Source organism: Macrotis lagotis, chromosome 7 (genome assembly GCF_037893015.1).
Source record: "Macrotis lagotis isolate mMagLag1 chromosome 7, bilby.v1.9.chrom.fasta, whole genome shotgun sequence".
Lineage (NCBI taxonomy): Eukaryota > Metazoa > Chordata > Mammalia > Peramelemorphia > Peramelidae > Macrotis > Macrotis lagotis.
In genome coordinates, this window is record NC_133664.1 from 47,253,332 (window position 1) to 47,276,213 (window position 22,882).

Genomic DNA, 22,882 nt, shown 5'->3' on the forward strand with positions numbered 1-22,882 from the left:
ACATAGATTCCATGGAGGTGAATATGCTAGCTAGTCCTTGCAACTTCTCTGATCATCTATCTGCTGTATTGTTCTTTTTACAAAGTCTGTTGTTGATCTGGTCAAAATAGGCAAGTTTCAAATGTCTCCTTTTTAAGTATTTTAAGTAAAACAATAATGGTTGAGTTTGTAACTCCATAAAGGAGTCATTCCAGTGCTGTAGGAAATCTTGGTTCTTTAATCCCCACTCTCCCCCCGCCTCATCTTCCAACCATTTACCATTGAAAGTTGTTTCTAATTAGGTTATTCGTGTTGGAAGAGGCTGATGGATTTGCTAGCCGCCATGTCAATAATCTGTTGACAAGCATGTTGACAAGGACAAGCATGGCTCTTAGGGCAGCCTCCCCCATGCTGCTGCTAATGCACGTGTTGGTTTCTTGTGAAACAAACAAGTCGGCTTTAGAATGAGAGGAAAAAAATGTCTTTTATGTACATCTGCTTCATCATCTGATCTCCCCCATATCTATATTTTTATTACTTTCTTTTCCAGGAATGTTCTGCTTCCTGAAATTTGCCTCGTATGCTCTAGAATGGGCTACAGAACAAAGCGAAACCAAAGTACCTGGTTGGGTGAAATTCCCAGTTGTGGCCATTTCAAAGTCCTTATCTTCTCTATTATCAAGGAAATAATCTTACTGGTTATCCTACTTCCTCCCCCACCCCCACCCCCTTACAAGTCCTCTGTCTTTATTTGTTTTAATCACTTTCTCTCCCAGGTTCAGAGGAAGGGAGTACGACCATGTCAAGGAGTGCCAGTGACTGGTTTCTACCATCCTTCTCAAGGAGATGGTATGGCACCGGGCACTCATGGCCAAGAACAACTAAGTCACTACTCTGCAAAGAAAGTGGAGTTGATTGGTTTGGAGCTGCCATTACTCATCAAAGAATAGAGTTAAGTTTTTGTCCCGGGGCAGGAAGGATGCTCTCCTTCACATTTACACCCCCCCAAAGTCTCTAAAACTCCTTTGCTTTGCAATTTTTGATATACCACCCCAAAGCCTAGGGCTCCAAATTGAGCTAATTTATTCTCCCTGGGCAACATCACAAAATAATAAAGCAACAACATGATAAATCTTCCCAGTCCCATGCTTGGCAATAAACTTCCAGATCCTAGATTACACAAGCCTCAAAATTCTGGCTCATTGATGTCATTTATCCCATCAATTTGAAGAATGGGGCCAATTACTTTTCTTTTTTTAAAAAAAGACAGTTTCTTCAGTCCAAACAGGGATATTTTCCTTCAAGTTGGGAATGAAGGCAAAAGCACAAGTTTTTGCTTGTTGAAGGAAGCTATGGGAAAGACAACAAGAGTGTTGCCAACCAGGGTTTGTTTTCTCCTTTGCAGATGCTGAAGGCAATAGAGAAGTAGAAGATGGAGCATCTTAAGTTCGGCTATTCCACTGTGGAGTCCCTCCGGGGTCTTTAAAATGAACATCAAAATGTCAGTTTGGTTAGGTGTTCAGGAAAGAAGACAATCTTCTACAGGGTGAGTCGGCCACTTCCCCTGCCCCACCCAAGTCCCACCCTACAGAATCATCACCAGCTGGGTCTGATGGTCCTTTCCACCCAATTTCTGAAGGGTCAAGTGCATTGCTGGCAGTTAGACCTTCTGCATCTCAATCTGCTGGTGGTAGTGCCGGGGCTGACCTTTGCCATTCAATTTATAGACAGAACTCTTCTGCTGCCGCCTTCTGTAGCACCACACCGCACTGATGACCACCAGCAGCAGGAACAAACACAGGACGATCACTATGACGGCAATCACAGGACCTTTATTGATGCTGGAGCAATCCTCCCCCACGCAAGACTCGGTGGTTGGGAGAGGCTCCTCTTTGATGCTGGAGGTGGGACGCTCCTGCTCCATGAATCTCTCAGAGGGTGAGTCTGGGAAGGCCCTATGGGTGCTGAGCATGGTGGTCTGGACTGGGGGGAGAGTAGTGGCATCTCTCTCAGCATCTCTGGGTGATGGGATGTGGTCAAGGGGCTGGGGCTCAGCCAGCGTCATTGTACCCGGGGTGGAGTTGGTGAGGTCAGGGAGGGAAGTGGATGGTGGAGATTCATCTGTTGTGAATCCCCAAGGCACAGTGGACTGATAGGTGACCATGTCACTCACTCCTTTACTGGGACTCACATTCTCAGGGGCAGTAGTAGGTGTAAAGGTCACTGGTCCATAGTCCAATGTTCTCATCAGAGTGACAGTAAACTGAGTTATATCTTCACCTATAGTGAACATAGTACTGCTACCAGATTTTTTTACTTCTACATGGTTAGGCTGGTCAGTTATAACCAGAATACTTTCATCCAGACCCACCGAGCCATCTCCTTTATCCCCTTCATCATCTTCTTCTTCCTCCCTTGTTCCATCAGTTACAGGGTAGCCATCTAGCCAGGACTCATCACTGCTGCTCACAATGTGCTCACCCACCTTGGTGTCATTCCTGCCCAGAGTCGGTCCAATGGGGAAGTCAGCACTATCATAGATCATTTTGCTACCTGGCTCGTGGAGTCTTGATTTCCCTCCAATATGGTTATCTCCATCAGAAAAATGCTTCTGGGCATTCTCCTCCATCATCTCCTTCTCCAATTCTGGCTCATGAAAAGCCTCAGCTGGAAACCAAAATAAATGTTTCTGGCTCAGCAAGGAGACCGGTGATTCTGTGGGAGCTCTGCCTTCTCCTCCAGGCAGGTCCCTGGCCTTTATGTCTTGGTTGCCAGGCAGGCTTTCCTTCCCTAGTGAAACAGAGATGGAATAACCCTGCTTAAGTTTGTCGGAGTCTTCTTCCTGGTCTCCAGGCTCCTTCTCATCCTCCTTACTCTGATCCTTCTTGTGGTCTGTGAGTGGGACTGATCTGTCATCGGGGAAATTCTCTTCATAGTCAATGTGTGTCTCGGCTTCATCTAGGAAAAGGAGAAAGAGGGGGCAGTAAGTTATCTCAGAACCTGACCATAGGTGCTATACCTAAGTCCATTTGATTGTAAGCTCCTTGAGGACAGGGACTCTATTTTGCCTCTTCTTGTATCTCTGCTACTAAGCTCAGTGTCTGGCTAAGTAGGTATTTAATAAATGCCCATTAATTGGTTGATCTGTCAAGGGATTATCAAAGTGAGTCAAACTTGTAACATGCTTCTTTGTTAAGAATCACAGGTAAGGGGTGGCTAGGTGGCACAGTGGATAGAGCACCAGCCCTGGAGTCAGGAGTACCTGAGTTCAAATCCAGCCTCAGACATTTAATAATTACCTAGCTGGGCAAGCCACTTAACCCCATTTGCCTTGCAAAAACCTAAAAAAAAAAGAATCACAGGTAAAGCAGTGGATGGAGCACCAGCTCTGGAATCAGGAGGACCTGAGTTCAAATTCAGCCTCTTAATACCTAGCTGTGTGACCTTGGGCAAGTCACTTAACCCCATTGCCTTGAAAACAACAACAAAGTAGTGCTTTAACTGCAATGGGGGTGGGATACAGGACCGGCTGTTGCACTGGCAAGAGAAACACATCAAGATATGGTATTGCTTGGACCACAGTTAGCCCAGGAGTAGATGACATACTGTGGAGGTCCTGACTTGGCTGCTAATAAGAGATAAAGACTGGGTATATTGATGATAATGTGAGATTTCCAGTCAAAGAGTCTGAATTCAAATTCTAGGTGAAGGAGGATTGAAATTAGCCATGTGACTGGAAAGAAGGAATTCAAAAAGGATTGGATGTGAGGTTGCATACCCTTTTTGAAGGTAAGGAGTGTTTTATTTTTAAGCTTATAATGCCAGACCCAGCACCATGTCTTGCCCATGGTGTGTTACTGAATTGAAATAAATTGAATTAAAAGACTAGAATCTAGAGTCAGCGATGACTGAGAAGTTAAAAACCTGGATGCTTGGGAAGGAGGGTGGTGCCTGCAACAGAATTACGAATATGAAGAATAGATTCTGTTGCTTACATTTCAGGATGGGCAGAGACAATGTGCTTCAGTGGCTGCCATCTTCCCATCTTGTTTCTGCATTTTAACTGGTGTGAAACTATGATATCTGAATACATGCATGCTTTGGGAAATCTCCCATTAGGTTTTAAAGTCCTGGAGGGTGGGGACTGTATGAGGTTTTTCTCCCTCCATTTTCCCACCACTGTATCTAGGATGTACTTGATGTTTTTAGAAAGAAGGGTACTGAAATAAATTAAACTGAAACTCACTGAGCTGTACCCAAAGATTCAGCTAGTGTTGCTGAATTTAACTATGAAGTCAAAACTAGTTCATTTTACTTGCTTCCCATTCTCATTCACTCATTCATTTGACAATTTTTTTGAAGGTTCTAACATGTGCTTGGTTTTGGGAGAGATATGAAATTTAGGTTGAGACAGTGGAGAAGCCTCCACATAGTGAAGGGAGTATGGAAGAGGGGAGAGACAAAATGAAATTGTGCATCAACATAATATTATGCATTAAGAGCATTATAAAGTTTATGATTCAAGTATTCCATGAGGTTAAGGGTGAAAAGTTGCTATCAGCTGACAGGATCAGTGGAGGCCTCTTGGAACTGGTGACTTTTGGCTCCAGAATTGACAAAGCATTCAGGCATCGTCCAAGTTTCATCAGGGCACAGATTTCTCATTTGCTCAGATGTAAAACCCAACTCACAACAGGATGGGAAGATGGCAGCCTTTGCAAGCACATTGTTTCTGCCCAACCTCAACCAACAGAGATGTTGGCTGCCTTTATCTAAACATTCTTTGAACCAAGGCTTCTCTCCGTTTAGGTAAATTTCTGAAGTTTGGAGATTCGAATCAAAAACAAAAACCCAACCAAATTTAGAATCACTTTGAGAACAGTCTAACCCTAATCTCACCCACCTCCCACTTCCTATCTTTATTGGTTGTTCAATCATTTTTCAGGAGTATCTGACTATTTGTGACCCCATTTAGGGTTGTTGGGGGTTTTTTTTTAGGTTTTTGCGAGGCAAACGGGGTTAAGTGGCTTGCCCAAGGCCACACAGCAAGGTAATTTTTAAGTGTCTGAGACCGGATTTGAACCCAGGTACTCCTGACTCCAAGGCCGGTGCTTTATCCACTACGCCACCTAGCCGCCCCGCTAGGGTTTTTCTTGACAAAGATACTGGAGTAGTTTGCCTTTTCCTTCTCTGGTTCATTTTACAGATGAGGAAACTGAGGCAAAAGGGTTAAGTGACTTGCCCAGGGTCACATAGTTAATAAGGATTTGAAACCATATTTGAATTCAGGAATATGAGTCTTCCTGACTTCAGATCTCATATTCTATCCACAGTGAGACCTAGCCAACCCACATTTTATTCTTTTTTTGTTTTGTTTTTTTAATTTTATTTTTATTTAGTTAAGTAAGGGTTAATAGGGGCAGCCAGGTGGTGCAGTGGATAGTGGGGTTAAATGACTTGCCCAAGGCCACACAGCTAGGCAATTATTACATGTCTGCAGTAGATTGGAACTCAGGTCCTTCTGATTCTAGGGCCAATGCTCTATCTACTGTATCACCTAGGTGCTACCCACTACTTCTTTTTTTTTTTTAGGTCTTTTTATTTGCAAGGCAAATGGAGTTAAGTGGCTTGCCCAAGGCCACACAGCTCCCACTACTTATTCTTAAAGAGGATTTTCCCATGGAAAGACCCAAGGACTAAAGCAAGGATAGGTCCTAGATATCCCTTGGAGCCTCTTGCCTTTCCCAGATTTGGAGACAAATAGCCAGCTCTTCCCACTGGTATAAAGTAAGCTGCAAAGTTATATCTGAAGTTTCCAGTAGATATCTTGCCTCCTGACTTGAGTCTCATTTATTGTAGACAATTGAGATAGTGGAGTGAGTTGTCTGTGAGATGGCCCAAGGCCCTTGGGTGTTTGTACAGTCTACAGTAGCCACTCTTATGTGTGTAGGAGCTGTTAGCTTTGGGGGCGCCTGTATGAAAGCATCCATTCAATTCTCAGAGCATCAAAGGCATAGACCAGACTTGACTCTTTCCCCATCTCCATCAGAGTGCCCTGACTGACTTCTTTTTTTTACCTTTAAAGATTTTATTTATTTTGAGTTTTACAATTTTCCCTCAATCTTGTTCCCCCCCCCCCCCCCACAGAAGGCAATTTTCCTGGCTGACTTGTTTAGCCATGATCTCCTTTCATACCCTTGCCCTGTAGAATAGAGGAAGGTAAGGCAGGTCCCTGTGGGTGATCGTGTTAACTGTTTCCTGTACCACTTGAAAATGAGCCTTAGATCAGAAGACCTGGGGTCAAATTTCAGCCCTGCCATTTACTACCTGTGTGACTTTGGGCAAGTCTTTCGCCTCTAAGGCTCCTATTCCTCATTTGTGAAAATAAGATGTTGGATGAATGATCTGCTTCTCATTTTCCTGTAGCTTCTGAATCACCATGATAATAATGCCTGACTCTTAGGCAGCAGCTTTATGTCCATACATTATTTCATTTTGACCTCTGGATAACCTTAGGAAGACCTTGGGTCTTATAATTATAAATTTAGACCTGGAAAGGCCCATTGTGATTACCTCATCTAAGCCCCTTTCTCTTACAAATGAGTCTGAAACTCAGTCAATAGGCATTTATAAACATTTAGCCATAAGCATTAAAAAAGCATTTATCAAATGTCTAATATGCACCAAGCTACATTGTGCTAAATATTGAAGATTCAAAGAAAGGCAAAATACAGCCCCTGCCTTCAAGGAGCTTACAATCTAATGAGAAAACCAAGGTCTAGAGCAGTTAAATTATGGTCAATTTACTGTTTTGTTTTGTTTTTTTGGCAAGGCGATGGGGTTAAGTGACTTGTCCAAGGTCACGAAGCTGAGTAAGTATTAAGTAAAGTCTAAGACTGGATCATATTTGAATTCAGATCCTTCTGACTCTAGGGCCAGTGCTCTATCCATTGCATCCCCTAGATGCCCCTACATTATGGTCAATTGACTCATGGTCATAAAGATAGTAAGAGGCATAGCTAAGAAAATATTATGGGAATTATTGCCTTCTTTTCACAGTTAAGGAAATCATGGCCATTACTGTCAGAAACACAATTCAACCAGAATCTCTTTTGCTTTCTAGTTCCAAATCTCTTTTCACCATTATCCTACCTCTCTCTCAAGCATCAGCTTCACTTTTTCATTAAGGAGCCCCATGATAAGGAAATAATGATGATGATGATGACAGCCAGCATTAATAGAGTGCTTTAAGGTTTGCAAAATGCATACATATATTTTCTCATTTGATTCTCACAGCAACCCTGGTTGTTATTATCTATTTTTGGTTTTGCTATTTTGTGAGGCAATGGAGTTAAGTGACTTGCCCAAGGTCACACAGCTAGAAAATCATTGGCTTAGGTCGTATTTGAACTCAGCTCCATCTGAGTCTGGGTCTGGTGCTCTATTCACTGCGCCACCTAGTTGCCCCTATTAATGTCTATTTTACTGAGACTAAGAGAGTTTAAACAGACATATCATAGTCATAGAGCTGTTAAGTATCTGGATTTGAACTCAGGACTCTGTGCAACACTTTATATACTGCCCCTTCTCTGTGTGGAGTTTTGCACAAATGAGCTCTCTGAAGAGGTTGTTTATTTAATTTATCTCCTACCTTAATAAAAAAAAAGAAAGAAAGAAAAAGTTCAGTCAACTAACCAAAAGCAAGCGAGTCACACAGGTCTTGAATTTGATAACCCTGGGTTTATTGTTCTATTGGCTGATTTTGTCCTTTCTTGATCTCATCACTCTTGCTCCCCATCTCACAACAGGAAGGCTGTTACACTAGTTGACTGACTAATGTCTGCTCACCGCACTACCAGAGAGGCATCACTGTGCCCCATTGATGGAAATTTAGTGAAATTGTTCTCACTGCCTAACAGCATCAATCAGACCAACGATCGTGCCGATGATGCTCTCAGAGCCCAGAGGACCAATTTCACTCAAAGATGGAAAGCTCAAGTGATCCAGAAAAGGAGCAGCCTGACCTTGACATCAGGCTCCATGTTCTGTCTCTTATAGAATGTAGGTTAGCAAATATCAGAGCTGGGAGGAACCTTAGAGGTAATGATAGTGTTCTAAACACTGGACTTTCCAGTGTCTTAGCCCTGGTCAAGAGGCATTGAGAGATGAGCTAATGAATTTTTTTAAGTGACCAGGAAGGTTCCATTGAAAAGAAGCAAAACCCTGATTAATGGTAGAGAATAGTTTTTTATTGTAAAATATGTGGCATATTTGATGGATGAGGAGACGGAGGTTCAGGGAAGTTAAATAACATGCTCAAGGCTGTAGGGCTAGTGCCTGGAAGAGCTAAGACTAGATTAAATTATAAGGAAATTTAAAAAAAATTTACTTCACCTTCATTTCTGAATACATCCTTCCCCTCTTCCCTTGTAAACAGAATAAAAAGGAAAGAAAGAAAAAGTTCAGGCAACTAACCAAAAGCCAAGAGAGTCATGTTCTATTCACATGGTCCCCCACCTTTGCAAAGAAAGAGGGCAGTACATTTTTCTCATGGTTTCTACATTGCTCATTATAATTACATAACAGAAAGACTTTCTTTCCATTGCCTCTATATCCACCACCCTCCTTCAGTGGGACTGAACAAACAAGAAAAAGAAAAAAGAATGGGACAAGAAATTCTACCATACTGGGTTTTTGTTTTGTTTTGTTTTGTGTTTGTTTTCTTAGAGCTAAGTAAGGGAGTGATCAAATGAAACAGTAGGTCACCAGACCTGTTAGGCCAGACCTCCTGAATCTGTGCTCACCAGAGCAGGGCAATTTCCTTCGAGCGGCTCCTTACTCCTATATGTGTCACTGGCGATGCCACTGGACAGTCTAACTGGGTGTCCTACCAGGAAGGAAAATTAGAGGAAGAAGCAAGCAGGAAACTAAGTGCAAGAGAAGAGAAGAAAGAGAAGGATGAAGAACTGATGTCAATGCCAACCACAATTCAGGGACCACTGTCTCAATGGCCATAGACTGTCTGCAGTCCTGGATCATGTCTTTCATTTCTATTGATGGCTTGCATTGACCCATGAAGATTCTCTAAACTGGAGTGTCTCAACACTCTTCCCTCATCCTAGAAAGTAGTGTATAAAATGGAAATGAGTATTTATGTGGTGAGACAGAACCTGTTTAACAAGGCGTCCTCCTAGCCTTCCAGCTTTTTGGTTTTGTAAACATGGTTAACCCTTCCTTATCTGGCTTCAAACTATCCAGATTGATCCTATGTTATTTCCCCTGCCCTCATGCACATTTTGACCCTCCGGATTTGTTGATTCAATCCCCGTGCATGATTTCATCTCCTACCATGTCTTTACGTAGGCTCATCACCTCCAATCTCTTGATACCTTGGATTCTGTCAAAGCTCAGCCCAAGTAATACCTTTCTCACCAAGCTCTTTCAGTTCCTACAATTGTTAATTCTCCTCCACAGAAATCACTTGGTATTTATGTTGAATATTTTCAATATCTATTCATAGAGATACTCACCTTCTCCCTAATAGAATTCAAGGCCTTTGAGGGTAGGGGAGATTTTGCCTTTGTCATATTCCCTAGCACTAGAACAGAAGTGATTAATAAATGACTGTTGGATTGAATTAAGGAATTGAAGTAAATGTTACTAGACTCTGTAAGCAAGCTAATAATGTCTGCCTGAAAATAGTTAAAATCTTTACCGGAGTTCAAATCATTTCAGTCTAGTCCACATATCAATTTTGAGATCTAATATGAGGGTTTTGGAGGAATCCAACTTCTAAAGGGTGCTTTGGCAGATGTCATGACTTCATCAACATTAGGTACTACTTCCAATTATACAGGTTATAATCCCCTCTTCAAACCTCCATCCTAAGAAAACTGGTATTGATGCTGGATAGTTTAAGAAGTTGTGAAAAATCTATGTGATTAGCAAAAAGGAGACAAGCTCCCACCGCATATCATAGAGCAGATCTCTATAGAGGGGGAGCTGGGAGGGAGGGTTGACTCTGAAGGTTGGCTGCTAGCCCCAGTGGACAGATCAGAGAGAATTTGATTTTAACTTAGCATGTTCTGGTATAATGTTCACACTTACATGGTGACCATGCCAGGAAGGGCTTAATACATGTTTGGTAAATTTATTTAAAAGGATTTTAAAAAAACCCAAAACAACCCTAAGAGATGAGCTAGTTGAATAGATAGAGGGTTGGCCTTGAAATCAGGAATTCTGGGGTTTGAGACCTACTTTCAACATTGACTATCTCCCAATTTAATTATAAGCAAGTTACTTGCTTTCTCTTCCCCTGGCAACTCTCTCTTAAGACTGCAAATCCCAAAGATCTGTGTTGTTTCCATCATTACTATGAGTTCTCTTTCCCATAAGACCTGGACTTCCTCCTCAAAAGTCCCACCTCCTTGTTTTTGTGGCTGCAAACTAAAGAAGGTACTTTTAGACTGGGGGGGGGGGGAAGTCATCAAATATGGTCCTTTGATGAACTACCTTGTATTCTGTTCTCATTATTGCTGTCATTTGTCTATGTGTTACCATCATTTCTGTCAGAATGTAAGCTCATTGACAGGGTGGGGTAGTTCAAATCTTTTATTTTTTTTAGGACTGAGAGCAATGCCTAGACACAGGAGAAGCCAAGAAAATTAATATAATTCTTTGTATGTTTTGTAATAAATAAATAATTAATAATAATAATAATAATAATAATAGTTATTCTACACTAAAGTCCTACCCCTGATGCCTTCCTGTGACATGGAGGTGACCTTGGTTCTAGAAGGCTGTGCCAACACAATCCTGCTTCTGGCAGGTCCTACACTACTGAGATGATTTTGAGCAAAGCTCAAAGGACTAAACCAGCTAAGTCTGGAGAGCCTTAGCCATCAGGTGATGAATATATTTTGGCCAAAGAAACTCATGAAGAATGTCTCTTCATGGAGAGGGTAATCTGCATTGGAGGGGAAATGCTCAATGCAGATTAATCAGGAATTTTTGGAAATGCTGAAGTAAGAAGAATAATAAGGCAAAAAATAAGAATTTATTCTAAATCTCATTCTGACGAGATCTGTAAGGATTTCACTGGGACAGCATCCCATGAAACATTTCAAATCCCAGTTTGAACTTACTGTGAAAAATATCCCAGTGAGTGAGAACAGAGGACCCACAGTTCATTGACTTGAATATAAAGAGCTCAAGGAGACAGTAACTCAAACAGCATCTGGCTGTGAAGGGGCAGAAGGAGCTTATTCCCTCACAGCCAGAAGAGATGCCCAGGCCAGGGTCTGGGAAAGTGGCCAGTGATGTCATATGAAAGTCTTGTCATTTTGGGGTAAATACTCTGACTCTATATCATGGGATCAATATGTCCCAAGAGATAATTTTAAAAAAGGAAGGAAGAAAAGATCCTCCACATGTATTTCCTATCTAAATATTCAATTCATTTCTAAAGCCAACCTAGACAAATGAATATCTAGATAATTAAGAGCCCCAGAAAGCAAGACAAATCTACAAACTCCACCAACTTAGCAACCCTCACAGCTGAGGAAGTGTTCATTATTTCTATTTTTCTCCTCAAACTTAAACTCATCCCTTCTTTTATAAAAAAGTTAAATTCTTTATTTTTTCTCCCTTCTAATTCCCTTCTCCTCCCTGAAAAGAAAAAGGAAGAAGGAAGAAGGAAAAAGGAAGAATGAAGAAGAAGAGGAAGAAGGAGGAGAAGAAAAAGGAGGAGAAGAAAAAGAAGAAGAAGAAAGGAACAGCAGAAGGACAAGAAGAAGGAGGAGGAGGAGGAGAAAGAGGAAAAGAAAGAGGAGGAGAAGGAGCAGATTTTTCTCTCTGGAGTACTTAAAAATTATCTAGATATTAACTTGCCCTGGTGGTTTAAGAGTTGGTGGGTGGGTGGGGATAAAGGGTGGAAGGTTGGAGGAGACTAGTCAAATAAAGAAAATTTCAACAAAGGCCCATGTCTTCTTATGATCCTCTAAAAAAATAGTATTTGAGGCCCAGATATGACTACTCCTTCTTCCCACACCTCACCTCCAAAATAACAGAAAATGGAATGAGTTTTTATAAGAAGATCATTAACAACATTCTTAGACATCCCCATGGAAGCTTTATTGAAAGACAAGAATCACATAGAATGAGAAAGGATAGATTAAACCATTGAATCATAAAACAGTAAAGCTGTGAGCAACCTCAGAGGCCATCCAGTCCGACCTCTTATTTTTTATAGATCAGGAACCTGAGGAACATAGACAGGAAATGACCTATTCAAGGTCACTAAGATAGTAAATAAGAGATCCAGAATCTGAACCTAGTTACAAAGACTAATTTTAGCTTTCATTCCCCTACAAGAGAGGGGGAAATACCTATGCTGATGAGACTCCAGATACATTGAAGTATCAGATTTCCATTCTTACTATTGTCTTAGCTAATTCGTTATAATGCTTTCTTCCTTTCTTCAGCTCTACTCACCCCCGAAATGGTTCATTTGAGCAATATTTCACCCACACCATAATTATGAACTCCAATTAGTGTTTCCTAAAACTGATCTCATGATGCCTTCTTGCACAATTGAAAAACTTTTGCTGTTTTTGTACAATGCTGTCTTAATAAGATACAATATGATATCCTCATCTTCCCACCTCTGTCCACCTCCTCTTTCTCTTAATTTCCTTATTTCTGGAAGGGCTCCGTCCTGCTTGAAAAGCTCTCTTTTCTTCACTTCCACCTCCTTCAAAAAGATTTTGGTGGGGTGCAGCTATGTGGCACAGTGGATAGAGCACTGATCTTAGAATCAGGAGGACATGAATTTGAATGTGACTTCAGATGCTTACTAGCTGTATGACTCTGGGCAGGCCACTTAACCCTGATTATCTAAAACAAAACAAAACAAAACAAAACAAAACCCAACAACAACCCCCCAACATCTCAGGAGCAGTCTCCTCTAGGATTTCTCCCAGTTAGTGGCATCCCCCCCTCCTCTAGTATATTTTGCCTGTACTTCTACCTAATTGTCTTCTTACAAATGATATTCCCCAGTAGAACATAAATTCCTTGAGATCAGAAACTTTGTTTTTGTCTCTGTTTCTCCAGAATCCAGGTTAGTGCTTTGGCAGAGAGTAGATATTCAATAAATGCCTGTAAAATTGCATTCTACTAAATTTTATTAGAGCTGGCAGTGTCGTTCAGGGATGTCTCTGTGCCTAAATTCTCACCTTGGATCCTGCACAAAAAAATCAACCTTTGCAATGAATTGTAATTTTTTTTAACTTAAAAAACTTTATGACTGTGGTCTTTTTTATTTCATAGAAATGCTTCTCTTGTTTGATAACTTTGGTTGTTTCCAACTCCATTTAGGGTTTTCTTGGCAAAGATACTGGAGTGGTTTGCCATTTCTTTCTCCAGACCATTTTACAGATATGGAAACAAACAGGGTTAAATGACTTGGCCAGGATCACACCACTCACTAGTAAGAGTCTGAGATCAGATTAGAACTCACAAAGATGAGTGTTCCTGATTCTAAATTCAATGGTTTATGTCCCCATCTAGCTGTTCCAGTATTGCTTCTATTGTTGTCATTAGATTTGGATCCTACATGATCACTAAGGTGTCTTTCAGTTCCATGAACTCACAGACAGGTGTGATCTAGGCAACAATGGGAAGTTACATTGAGGTTTTTAGGGGTTTCAGTTTTAATGAATGCAATAGGCTTGATCTCATTGTAAGAAAATGCAAAGGGCCTTGGACTTGGAGTTGGGGGACCTGGCTTTGAATATTCCCTCTGTTCCTTGTTAGCTGTGTGACCTTGAGAAAGTCACAAACTCAAAGAATTTCATTTTTCTCATTCATAAAATGGTGTTAACTATGCCTGCAGTTCCTACTTTTAAGTGGTTTTGTGAGGCTCAAATGAACTAATGCATGTAAAGTCTCCTTGTATGACATTAAAATGCTATATAAAAGTTATAATTAATGACACACACAGATCATAGATTTAGAGCTGGAAGCAATAGTACACGTTTAACAACTAGCTCTCCCTCTAAATGTACAGAAAACATACTTTTGGGTTTAATCTGCCTCATTAACATTTCCCCCACTAGTGTCTAGACAAAACTCTGAGTCCTGATTTGTAACGTTTGATGATTAACTAGATGTCAATACTAAATTTTAACAATCAGCTCAGGGTGACTAAAAGGGACTGTGAAGGTCATTGAATCCAACCCCTCTCCTTTTAAAAATCATAATCTCATAGGATAAAGCTGGAAGGGACATCAGAAGTCATCCAATATAACTCTTTCCTTTTACTGATGAGGAAACTAAATTTCAATTGGGTTAAGTGGCTTGTCCAGGGTCATACAGCTAGTGTTTGAAACCAGATTTGAACTCATGAAGTTGAGTCTTGTTTAATAAACAGCCTCCAAAAATCTTGATCCCTTGACAATCTGGAAGACTTCATAATAAAGCATTGCTCTCTAATGATTTCTTTTATTTATTTATGTTTACTTAATTTTCCTATTATATGTAGAGATAATTTTCAACATTCATTTAAAGTTTTTCTCCTTCCACCCTTCCCTCCTCCACCCTAGGATAGCAACTAATCTGATACAGGTTATACTTAAACAGTCAGGTTATATATATATTTCCATATTGGACATGCTGTGAAAGAAGAATCAGAACACAAAGGGCAAAACCATGAGAAGGGAAAAGCAAAAAAAAAAACAAAACCAAAATAAAAAAGGTGAAGATAATATTCAGATTCCTTAGTTCTTTTTCTGGATGTGGATGGCATTTTCCATCTCAGGTCTTTTAGAATTGTCTTTGATCAGGGCTTCTTTCTTAAATGGAAAAGGTTTTTGGTTTTTTTAAAAGTATGCTTCCACTTTCACTCCCCAGCTTGCCTCTGACTCCCCACCTAGATACCACATCATCACACAATTCTTTGAGTAGCAAAAGGAAATTCTCTGTTTCCCTTCTGTCCAGGCAGGAGATAAGGACAAGTTGAAAACATGTCAGTGCAAAGGACATGGTTTCCATGGTAAAAGAAGAACCCTCACTGAGTCATATCAAAGCAAAGTTCCAATCTTGTTTTTTTAGCCCCCACTTTATAAATAGCCATGCAATCACCCACCCTGAGCAAATTACAAGATCTGATGGGTGAATAATAATGCATATTGATTTTGTTAATTTTACTTTTGGTACAACCTTGATTTGACTAATTATTTTTCCTTAGTTCATCAAGTCTTTGATTTAGAAGGCACCCTCAAGATAATTTGATAAAAAACCACCATGCAAATCATGAATCCTGTTTAGAATCCTTAAAATAATGGTCATCCAGCCTCTACCATAAGTACTTCAGTAACAGAATTTACCAATCTACTGAGGTAGCCTTTTCCATTCTTGGATTACTTTAATACTTAGGAAGTTTTTTTCTTGTATGGAGCCAAAATCTACCACTCTTAATGGTTTATGTATAACTTCCAACGAAGTGGGAGCCAAACATAACAAGCTTAATCTTTTTTCTTGCTTCATAGCCCTTTAAATAATTTCCTATAAAATAATCAGACTATTTTAGGCAAAATAACAGGCATTATTCGCTGTTCCCTGAATTTGACATCCTATTTTCCTATGGCTCCTTTGCATAGTCTTTCCACCGTATTTGGAATTCTCTCTGTCTCCATCTCTTGTAATTCCTAAGTCTCTTCAAGGCTCAGCTCAGATGTCACTTCCTTCAAGGGGTCTATCCTGATTTTCCCAGTTGTTAATCCACCTACCCCCCCTGGAATGCCCTTTTAAAAGGTTTTTGTTTGGTATAGAACCTCTGTTTACTCATTTCTGTAGATGTATCTTCCAGTGGAACATAAGCTTCTTGAAGGCAGGGACTCTCTCATTTTTTATTTATGTCCCTGACTCATAGTACAGTGCCTGAGGGTGGATTTGAACTCAGATCCTCCCACTCTAGGGCCAGTGCTCTATCCACTGTGCCACCTAGCTGCCTCTAGGCAAGTGACTTTAACCGGGTGTACCTGACCTCAGTTTTTCTAACTACAAAATGGAGGGGTAACAACTGAGAAAGAACGTTAAAACTTGGAATAAACTCAGGTCCACAAAACATTTTGGTATCCTTAAAAGCAATGAAAATTACAGCAATGTTGATGAGAACTATTGTCTGAATCTCAGCTCTTCCAATAATTAGTTGGAGTTTGAATCCAGTCTCAGATACTTGACTCTTACTAGCTGTGTGACCTTGGGCGAGTCAATGAACTCTGATTGTCTTGCCTCCAGGACCATCTGCAGTCATCCTGATTCATATCTGACCACTGGACACAGATGGATCTGGAGGAGAAAGTGAGGCTGGAGACTTAGCACAGCCTCCCCACCCAAATCCAGTTCATGTGCTTGTCATGGTATCCCCTCCCTGATGTCATGGTTTTCTTCAAGAATGAAGGACAAACATCATCAATCTGAAAGGAAATCCTTTCTCTCCCTGGACCTCAGTTTGCCATCATCTGTAAAATGGGAAGGTTGCACTCCATCTGTATGGCTCCTTCCATTCCAAGCACCTTGTTTAGGAACAGGTAGCTCATAAGAACCAGATCTGATACTAGAAATCCATAGAGAGATGGAAGGGTCTTGGGGGTATCCAAAGCTGGCACTTTACAGATGAGGCAAATGAGTCTTAGATTCATTGATTTGCCTAAAATCACACAGACCTAAGATGGGGGAGGGTTGATTTTGGAGATAGCAGGAGGCTTTCCCTCCAGATCTAGAACTTGGTCTACAGCTCTTCCACACATCATTGTAAATAAATAAGAACCCTGGAAACCTGAATGCAAAGTCCTTTTTTCTGACCCAAGCTCAATAAGGAGTATAGCTGTTTTGTCCACACTATTCTCTGCAAACCATTTTAGAGAATCCCTCCACGTCCCTCCCAAGGCTATGTCCTCCTATTCTCCATGATCGTTGCACCTCCTGCCCCATGAAAATGTGTAGCAAAGAAGTAAGTCAGTCAGTCTATAGCAAGCCTACACCCCAGTTTTCTTTCAGAACCTCACCCTTTCACAAATACGATGGCACTTTTTTAGTCCCTAATTAACGTCAACTACAATGCAACAACCTAGGCTGCTTTTTTTTTTTTGGATGGGTGAGGGCAGGAGACAAGAGGACAGGAAGAGTATGTTCTCTCTACTGCAGAAGAAATAATAATAAACTGCAAAAACATACATTTCCCAGTCTCCTGCCAAAGGTTTCTGTGTTTGGCTTGAATATGCCTGTGTTCTCTGTTAGAACACAGTCCCCTTTCATGATGGGGAAAGACAGGAAACAGTAATTCTTCAGGACCTTTTTTCCTCAAAAAGTTTTCTCGATTAGAAATTATGGGCTATTACCTCATCTCTGTAATGTGCTGTAGGGCCTCTTAACCACAAATTATTTGATTATGATGTATTTCTTTGTTTCTCTGTGGCTGCCACAAGATACCAAAAAGTCAAGAAATAGCAGACGGGAATGGTTTAGTGCATATGATTTCAGTCATTCTTGGATCTCCAAGCCATTATTTCTGACATTTCAATCATCTTTGCATTTCATCATTCAGAGATCCTATACAACTGGCCATAAATGGACTGAAACCTGAGCGGCATCATTAATGATGGGCACCGGGAATGGCGAGGCCTGTCAGGTGAATTTGGGCTGTGTCTGCCCTGGGCGATGTCCAATCAAGGCGGGTGATGGAAGCTGGCCACAAGTAGGAAGTCTGGCTAGTGTTCCAGCAGCTTCTCAGTTATCACTCTCAAATTTTATCATCTCCTTTTAACCACAGACATATGCCAGTGTTAAATAGCAGGTGAGCCAGTCTAAAGACCAGTCTTTGCCCAGATAAACAGCAGCCAAATATTCTGAGATAGCAAAGGCTCAAAATCATCTTTGTGGGCTTATTGCCCCAGTCCCTTCAGGCTGGCTGCATGCCTACACATCAGATCCTTACCTATATTTTTCCTGCTCTCACTTCTGTTCTGTCCCTTCTCCTTTATCTTCCCACAATCCATCCCCCTGCCCCTACCACTTTCAATCACCTCCACTGTAACCTCTTATAGGTTTCTTCATCACCTCCTCTCAACACATCCCTTATTGATTCTCATCAATCCTATCCCAGTTGGCTATCTTGCCCCTGATCCTTGATCCTCTCTCCTGCCGATCTCTTTTCCACCCCATGTCTTGGGCAGATTGTGAAATAGCACAGATCATGGGAAGACTGATTGGGATGCAGGCTGAATGGGGAAAGAAGGTTCCCCCACCCGATATCCATTGCTTACTCTCCTTATTTCTAGCATCAGCCATGACTACCCTGCGGTGGTACAGAACATAGAGTACCTGGCTTGGAGTCAGGAAGACCTGGTTAGATTCTTCTAGTGACCCCAGGCAAGTCACTTTACCACTGTTGCCTTCAGTTTCCTCATCTGTAAAACGGGGATAAAGTAGATAGACCACTTGGGGTCAGGAAGACCTGATTAGACTCTTACAAGATCTATGACCCTAGATAAGTCACTTTACTGCTGTTGTCCTCAGTTTCCTCATCTGTAAAATGGGAATGAAGTAGATGGAGTACCTATCTTGGAGTCAGGAAGACCTGGTTAGACATTTAATAGCTATGTAACCCTAGGCAAGTCACTTTACCATTGTTGGTCTTAGTTTTTTCATCTGTAAAATGAGGATAAAGTAGATGGAGCTTGTGTCAGGAAGATCTGGTTAGAGACTTACTAGTAAGTCATTTAACCTCTGTTGACCTCAGTTTTCTCATCTGTAAAATGAGGATAATGATAACATCTACTTCCCAGGTTGTTGTGAGGATCAAATGAGATAATAATTATGTAGGGCTTGGCACATACTAAACACTATATAAATATTAGTTATGATTCTATTTTTATAGAGCATAAAGGAATGGCAGAATCGATGCTATTCAATGTACATCAGGGGATATTGGCAGAGATTTTGAAATATTATTTCCAGGCCTGGCCAATCTTGACTTCATATATTGATGGGTGAAGAGATGAAGCAACAGTCAGAGGGTGACAAAAGGAGAAACAAAAGAACCTGACTGGAGAATAACTCATCCAATAGTGAGTGTATGGTTCTACCATTGGACTGAGTCACCTTACTTTGATCAGTCAAGTGGGCAGCGAGAGCAGTTTTCTCATGTGGAGGTTTGGAGACTCTTAAGTTACTGGACCAGAAGGACAGAATTACTTCTGCCAGTAATATGGTGAGTGCTTTTTTTTATTTACAGGACAGTGTCCAGTTATAGAATCAAAGGATTCAGACCTGGAAGTGAAATTAGAGATTGGGTTCAACCCCCTCATTTTACAAATAAAGTGATGACCAAGGAAGGAAAATAAGGGCCATAGGTCATAGGATTATTGATTTTAGAACTTAAAGGACCTTAGAGGACACTGAGTACAACTTTCTTATTTTACATGAGGAAAATGGTGACATTGGAAAATATAAGTGACTTGTTCAGGTTCACACAATTATTAAATATCTGAGGCAGGATTTGATTTCAGGTCACCAAGATTCCAAAGTCCAGTCCTCTATCCACTATATCATATTTCCTCTTAAATCCAGGTCTTCTGACTCCTGACTCAGTATCCCTTCTAGTTCTGGGTTCAAATCCCAGTTGTACCACCTACAACCTCATTTTTCTCATTTGTAACAGAGAAGTGTTGTGCTGTATGAGCTCCAAGGTCTTGTCTAATCCTAAATTTTATGTTCCAATGACCAGAACTGGAGAAAAGAAAGTTTTAGTTACAATTGTCGTTGTTTGTCCTTTGTTATTGAAGGGAGGTGATGCCATGCCAAGCAAGTGAATTGGATCCACAGAGGGTGCTGTCTAAGTCACCATCCTCACTTTCTTCTCTGGAGTCATCTGGATTCAGTGGTCAGATATGAGTCAAGATGACTGGAACCCTGGCTTTAAGGCAATCAGTGTTAAGTGACTTGCCCAGGGTCACACAACTACTAAGTGCTAAATGTCTAAGGCCAAATTTGACTTGTATTCTCCTGACTCCATGGCCTACCTTCTAGCTACTGTGCCACCTAGAGGTCTTTCCTGAAGACATTTGCCACTTCTCAGTTCCATCAAGGGAAGGTTGGGGAGGGGGTGGTGGGTAAGTCTGTGCAGGGGAAGGCAAGTCCATTCACCTTCCCCAGAGCCACAGGACTCTGGCTTCACCCAATCCCTCTCTCTACCCTATACCCTTATACTGCTTATCTTGAATGGAAATGAAACCAGATTTACCAGAATCACCAATTTAAACATTTAAGTCAAAGGACCAGAGAACTGAGAACCTTAAAAAAAAAGTCTTGAAGATCATTTCATTGAGTCATTTGCCCAAGATAACCCAAGTGGTAAGAAGTAGCCTCAGGATTAAAACTTGGAAGACCACGGCTAGTTTTCTATTATCTGTGGTCGTGGAACATTGGGAAAACAGTGGGCCAAGAGAATCGCTGAAGTTGAAAGACTAGATAATTCACACACGACTTCTTCAGTACCTTCAAACAATTTCAACAACAGGGTCTCAACAGGCCCTGGGTAACTCTAATGCTACCCAGATATCAATTTCCTGAGAAGATGAAGGATATTCCAAAAATGACAGCAGAGAATGGCCAGGATCATAAGTTCAACTTGAGTGGTCAAACTATAATTCTCTTTTAATGACTCCCCATTGTCAGATCACCAGATCATAGGGTTATGGGTTTAAACCAGGAGGGATTTTCAAGGTTGTCCAGACACTATTTGGTACCTGATGAAATGGATCACTTGGAGCCAAAGAATTCAAAGGAATAATCCATGTAATAAAAACCTATCTAAAGACCCCTGGTAAAAAACTGTTCCCTGAGCAGTTCAGAGGATAAAAACCACAGGCAAGGATTTTAAAATCTGCCAGCGAAGGGGTGTTCAGGGGTCAGAGGAGGTTCCTGCTGAACTGGAAACCATTTTTATACACTTTTTGCCCCAGATAGACTTTGGATCAATCCTACCTGGGGGCAAAATGAACCCAAATCTCTCCAGGTCTGCATCATCATTTTCTCCCAACAGTCCTAGCTGGTGTTGTGGAAAGGCAGGAGGATGAGAGAGGAACTTTGGAGGATTAGCTCACTCCCAATTCCAATTCCACATCCTGGACCACAAGAGAGGTCATCATTGTAGGTGAAAGTGAATTTGATCCCACTCTGATCTTCTCTTATTATCAGGTCTAAACCACAGGATTCAGAAGGGGAAGGAGATAATCCAGTCTCTCCCTGCTTTCTTTATTTTACAGAGAAGCAAATTAAGACCCAGCAGGGATGAACCAACTTGAGCAAGGCCATACAAAAAGAATGTGTGGTTTTTAAAGTCCTCCATAACCTGGCTACTTCCTACTCATCCACCTTACCTTGTTCTCTACCAGCCTGTGACACCAGCTTCCTTGCTGTTCTTAGTAGACATTCTCTCTCTCTCCTGACCTTGGGGGTTTTCACTGACTATTTCTAAACCTCCTCCTGGCTCCTCTCGGCTAATTTCCCACCTTCTGGGAGAAGGCTTTCCTGATCCCCCCCTAACACTGTGCCTTCCCTCTCTTGTTTATCTCCTGCATATATCTTGTTCCTTTGCAAGTTGATTCCCTCATTAGACTATGAGTTCCTTGAAAACAGTGACTGTATTTGCCTTTCTACATATCTGAAGCACTTAGCCTAGTACTCATACATAGTAGGTGTTTAATAAATGCTTGGTGACTGACTTTACCAAGGCAGCATTTGAACCCAGGCCCTCTGAAGTCAACCTTCTTTCTCTTTTGGATCACAGCTATTTGTGTTCTTCACCAAAGTCCCCCATCATGGGGATGGGGGATGACCCTGAATACTTTACAGCAAGACCAAGTGGGCATCAGGTCCCACTACTGGAAAGACTAAGTTAGGGGTCCAGTGATGGGTTGTATGTCTATTTCCTGATAGCCAGCCTAGTCCTATTGAGAGAGACCCATCTGTATGTTGGCTATAGTGTATTGGATTTTTTGGCCCCAGAAACTCCAACTCCATTAAACATGGTGGCTCCATGATCTTAATTAGTGGGAAAAAATAACTTTGTATTTAGACAAGATCTTTGTATTCACAGACAAGATCTTTTTGTGCATGTTTCATCATCCAGTGAATAATGAGCTACTTGAGGTCAGGGATCGTGAATTATTTTTTTAATAGTCATTTATTCACTTCATTGAAAAGGCATTTATTCTCTTACCTTCCCACTTCCTCAGACCTTCCCCTGAGGGGGAAAAATGAAAAAGAAAACCTTTGTAACAAATCTCATAGACAAATAAAACAAATTCTTATATTTGCCACATCTACAAATGTATGATTTATTCTGTACATTTATTCAATCACTTCTCTATCAGGAAGTGAATAGAATGCTTTATCATTGGTCTTCTGAAACTATGGTACCATGCCTTTGTCATCTTTATGTCCTCTAGGACCTACTTTGAGACCTTGAAGATCGTAAGGGTTTAACAAATATCCCCTGAATCAAAGCAAATTGGATAATGTGCAGATTAACTGACTGTATGTTTGTGTGTTCAGTTTGGTTTCAGTCCTGACAATTCTTCATGACACCATTTGGGTTTTCTTGGAGTGGTTGGCCATTTCCTTCTAGATCATTTTTCAGATGAGGAAACTTAGGTAAATAGAGGTAAGTGACTTGCCCAGGTTCACATAACTGGTAAGTGTCTGAGATCAGATGTGAACTCAGGTCCTCTTGACGTCAGCTCCAGTGCTCTATCCACTGTACCACCTAGCTGCCCCTTCACTGACTCCAGTGGTTCTCAAACTTCTTAAGACTCCTTTGAATATGACTTCTCTAAAG

General features: G+C 41.1%; 1 protein-coding gene across 1 annotated transcript in view; it reads right to left on the bottom strand.

Moving 5' to 3' along the window:
• Nucleotides 1-1,602: 1,602 nt before the first annotated feature.
• SUSD5 (sushi domain containing 5) overlaps nucleotides 1,603-22,882 on the bottom strand; it is a 98,303-nt gene continuing 77,023 nt past the window's right edge. The window contains exon 5 of the mRNA XM_074195063.1: nucleotides 1,603-2,937. Coding sequence (XP_074051164.1) covers nucleotides 1,640-2,937 — 1,298 coding nt within the window. The 3' untranslated portion in view covers nucleotides 1,603-1,639. The remainder of the gene's footprint in view (nucleotides 2,938-22,882) is intronic.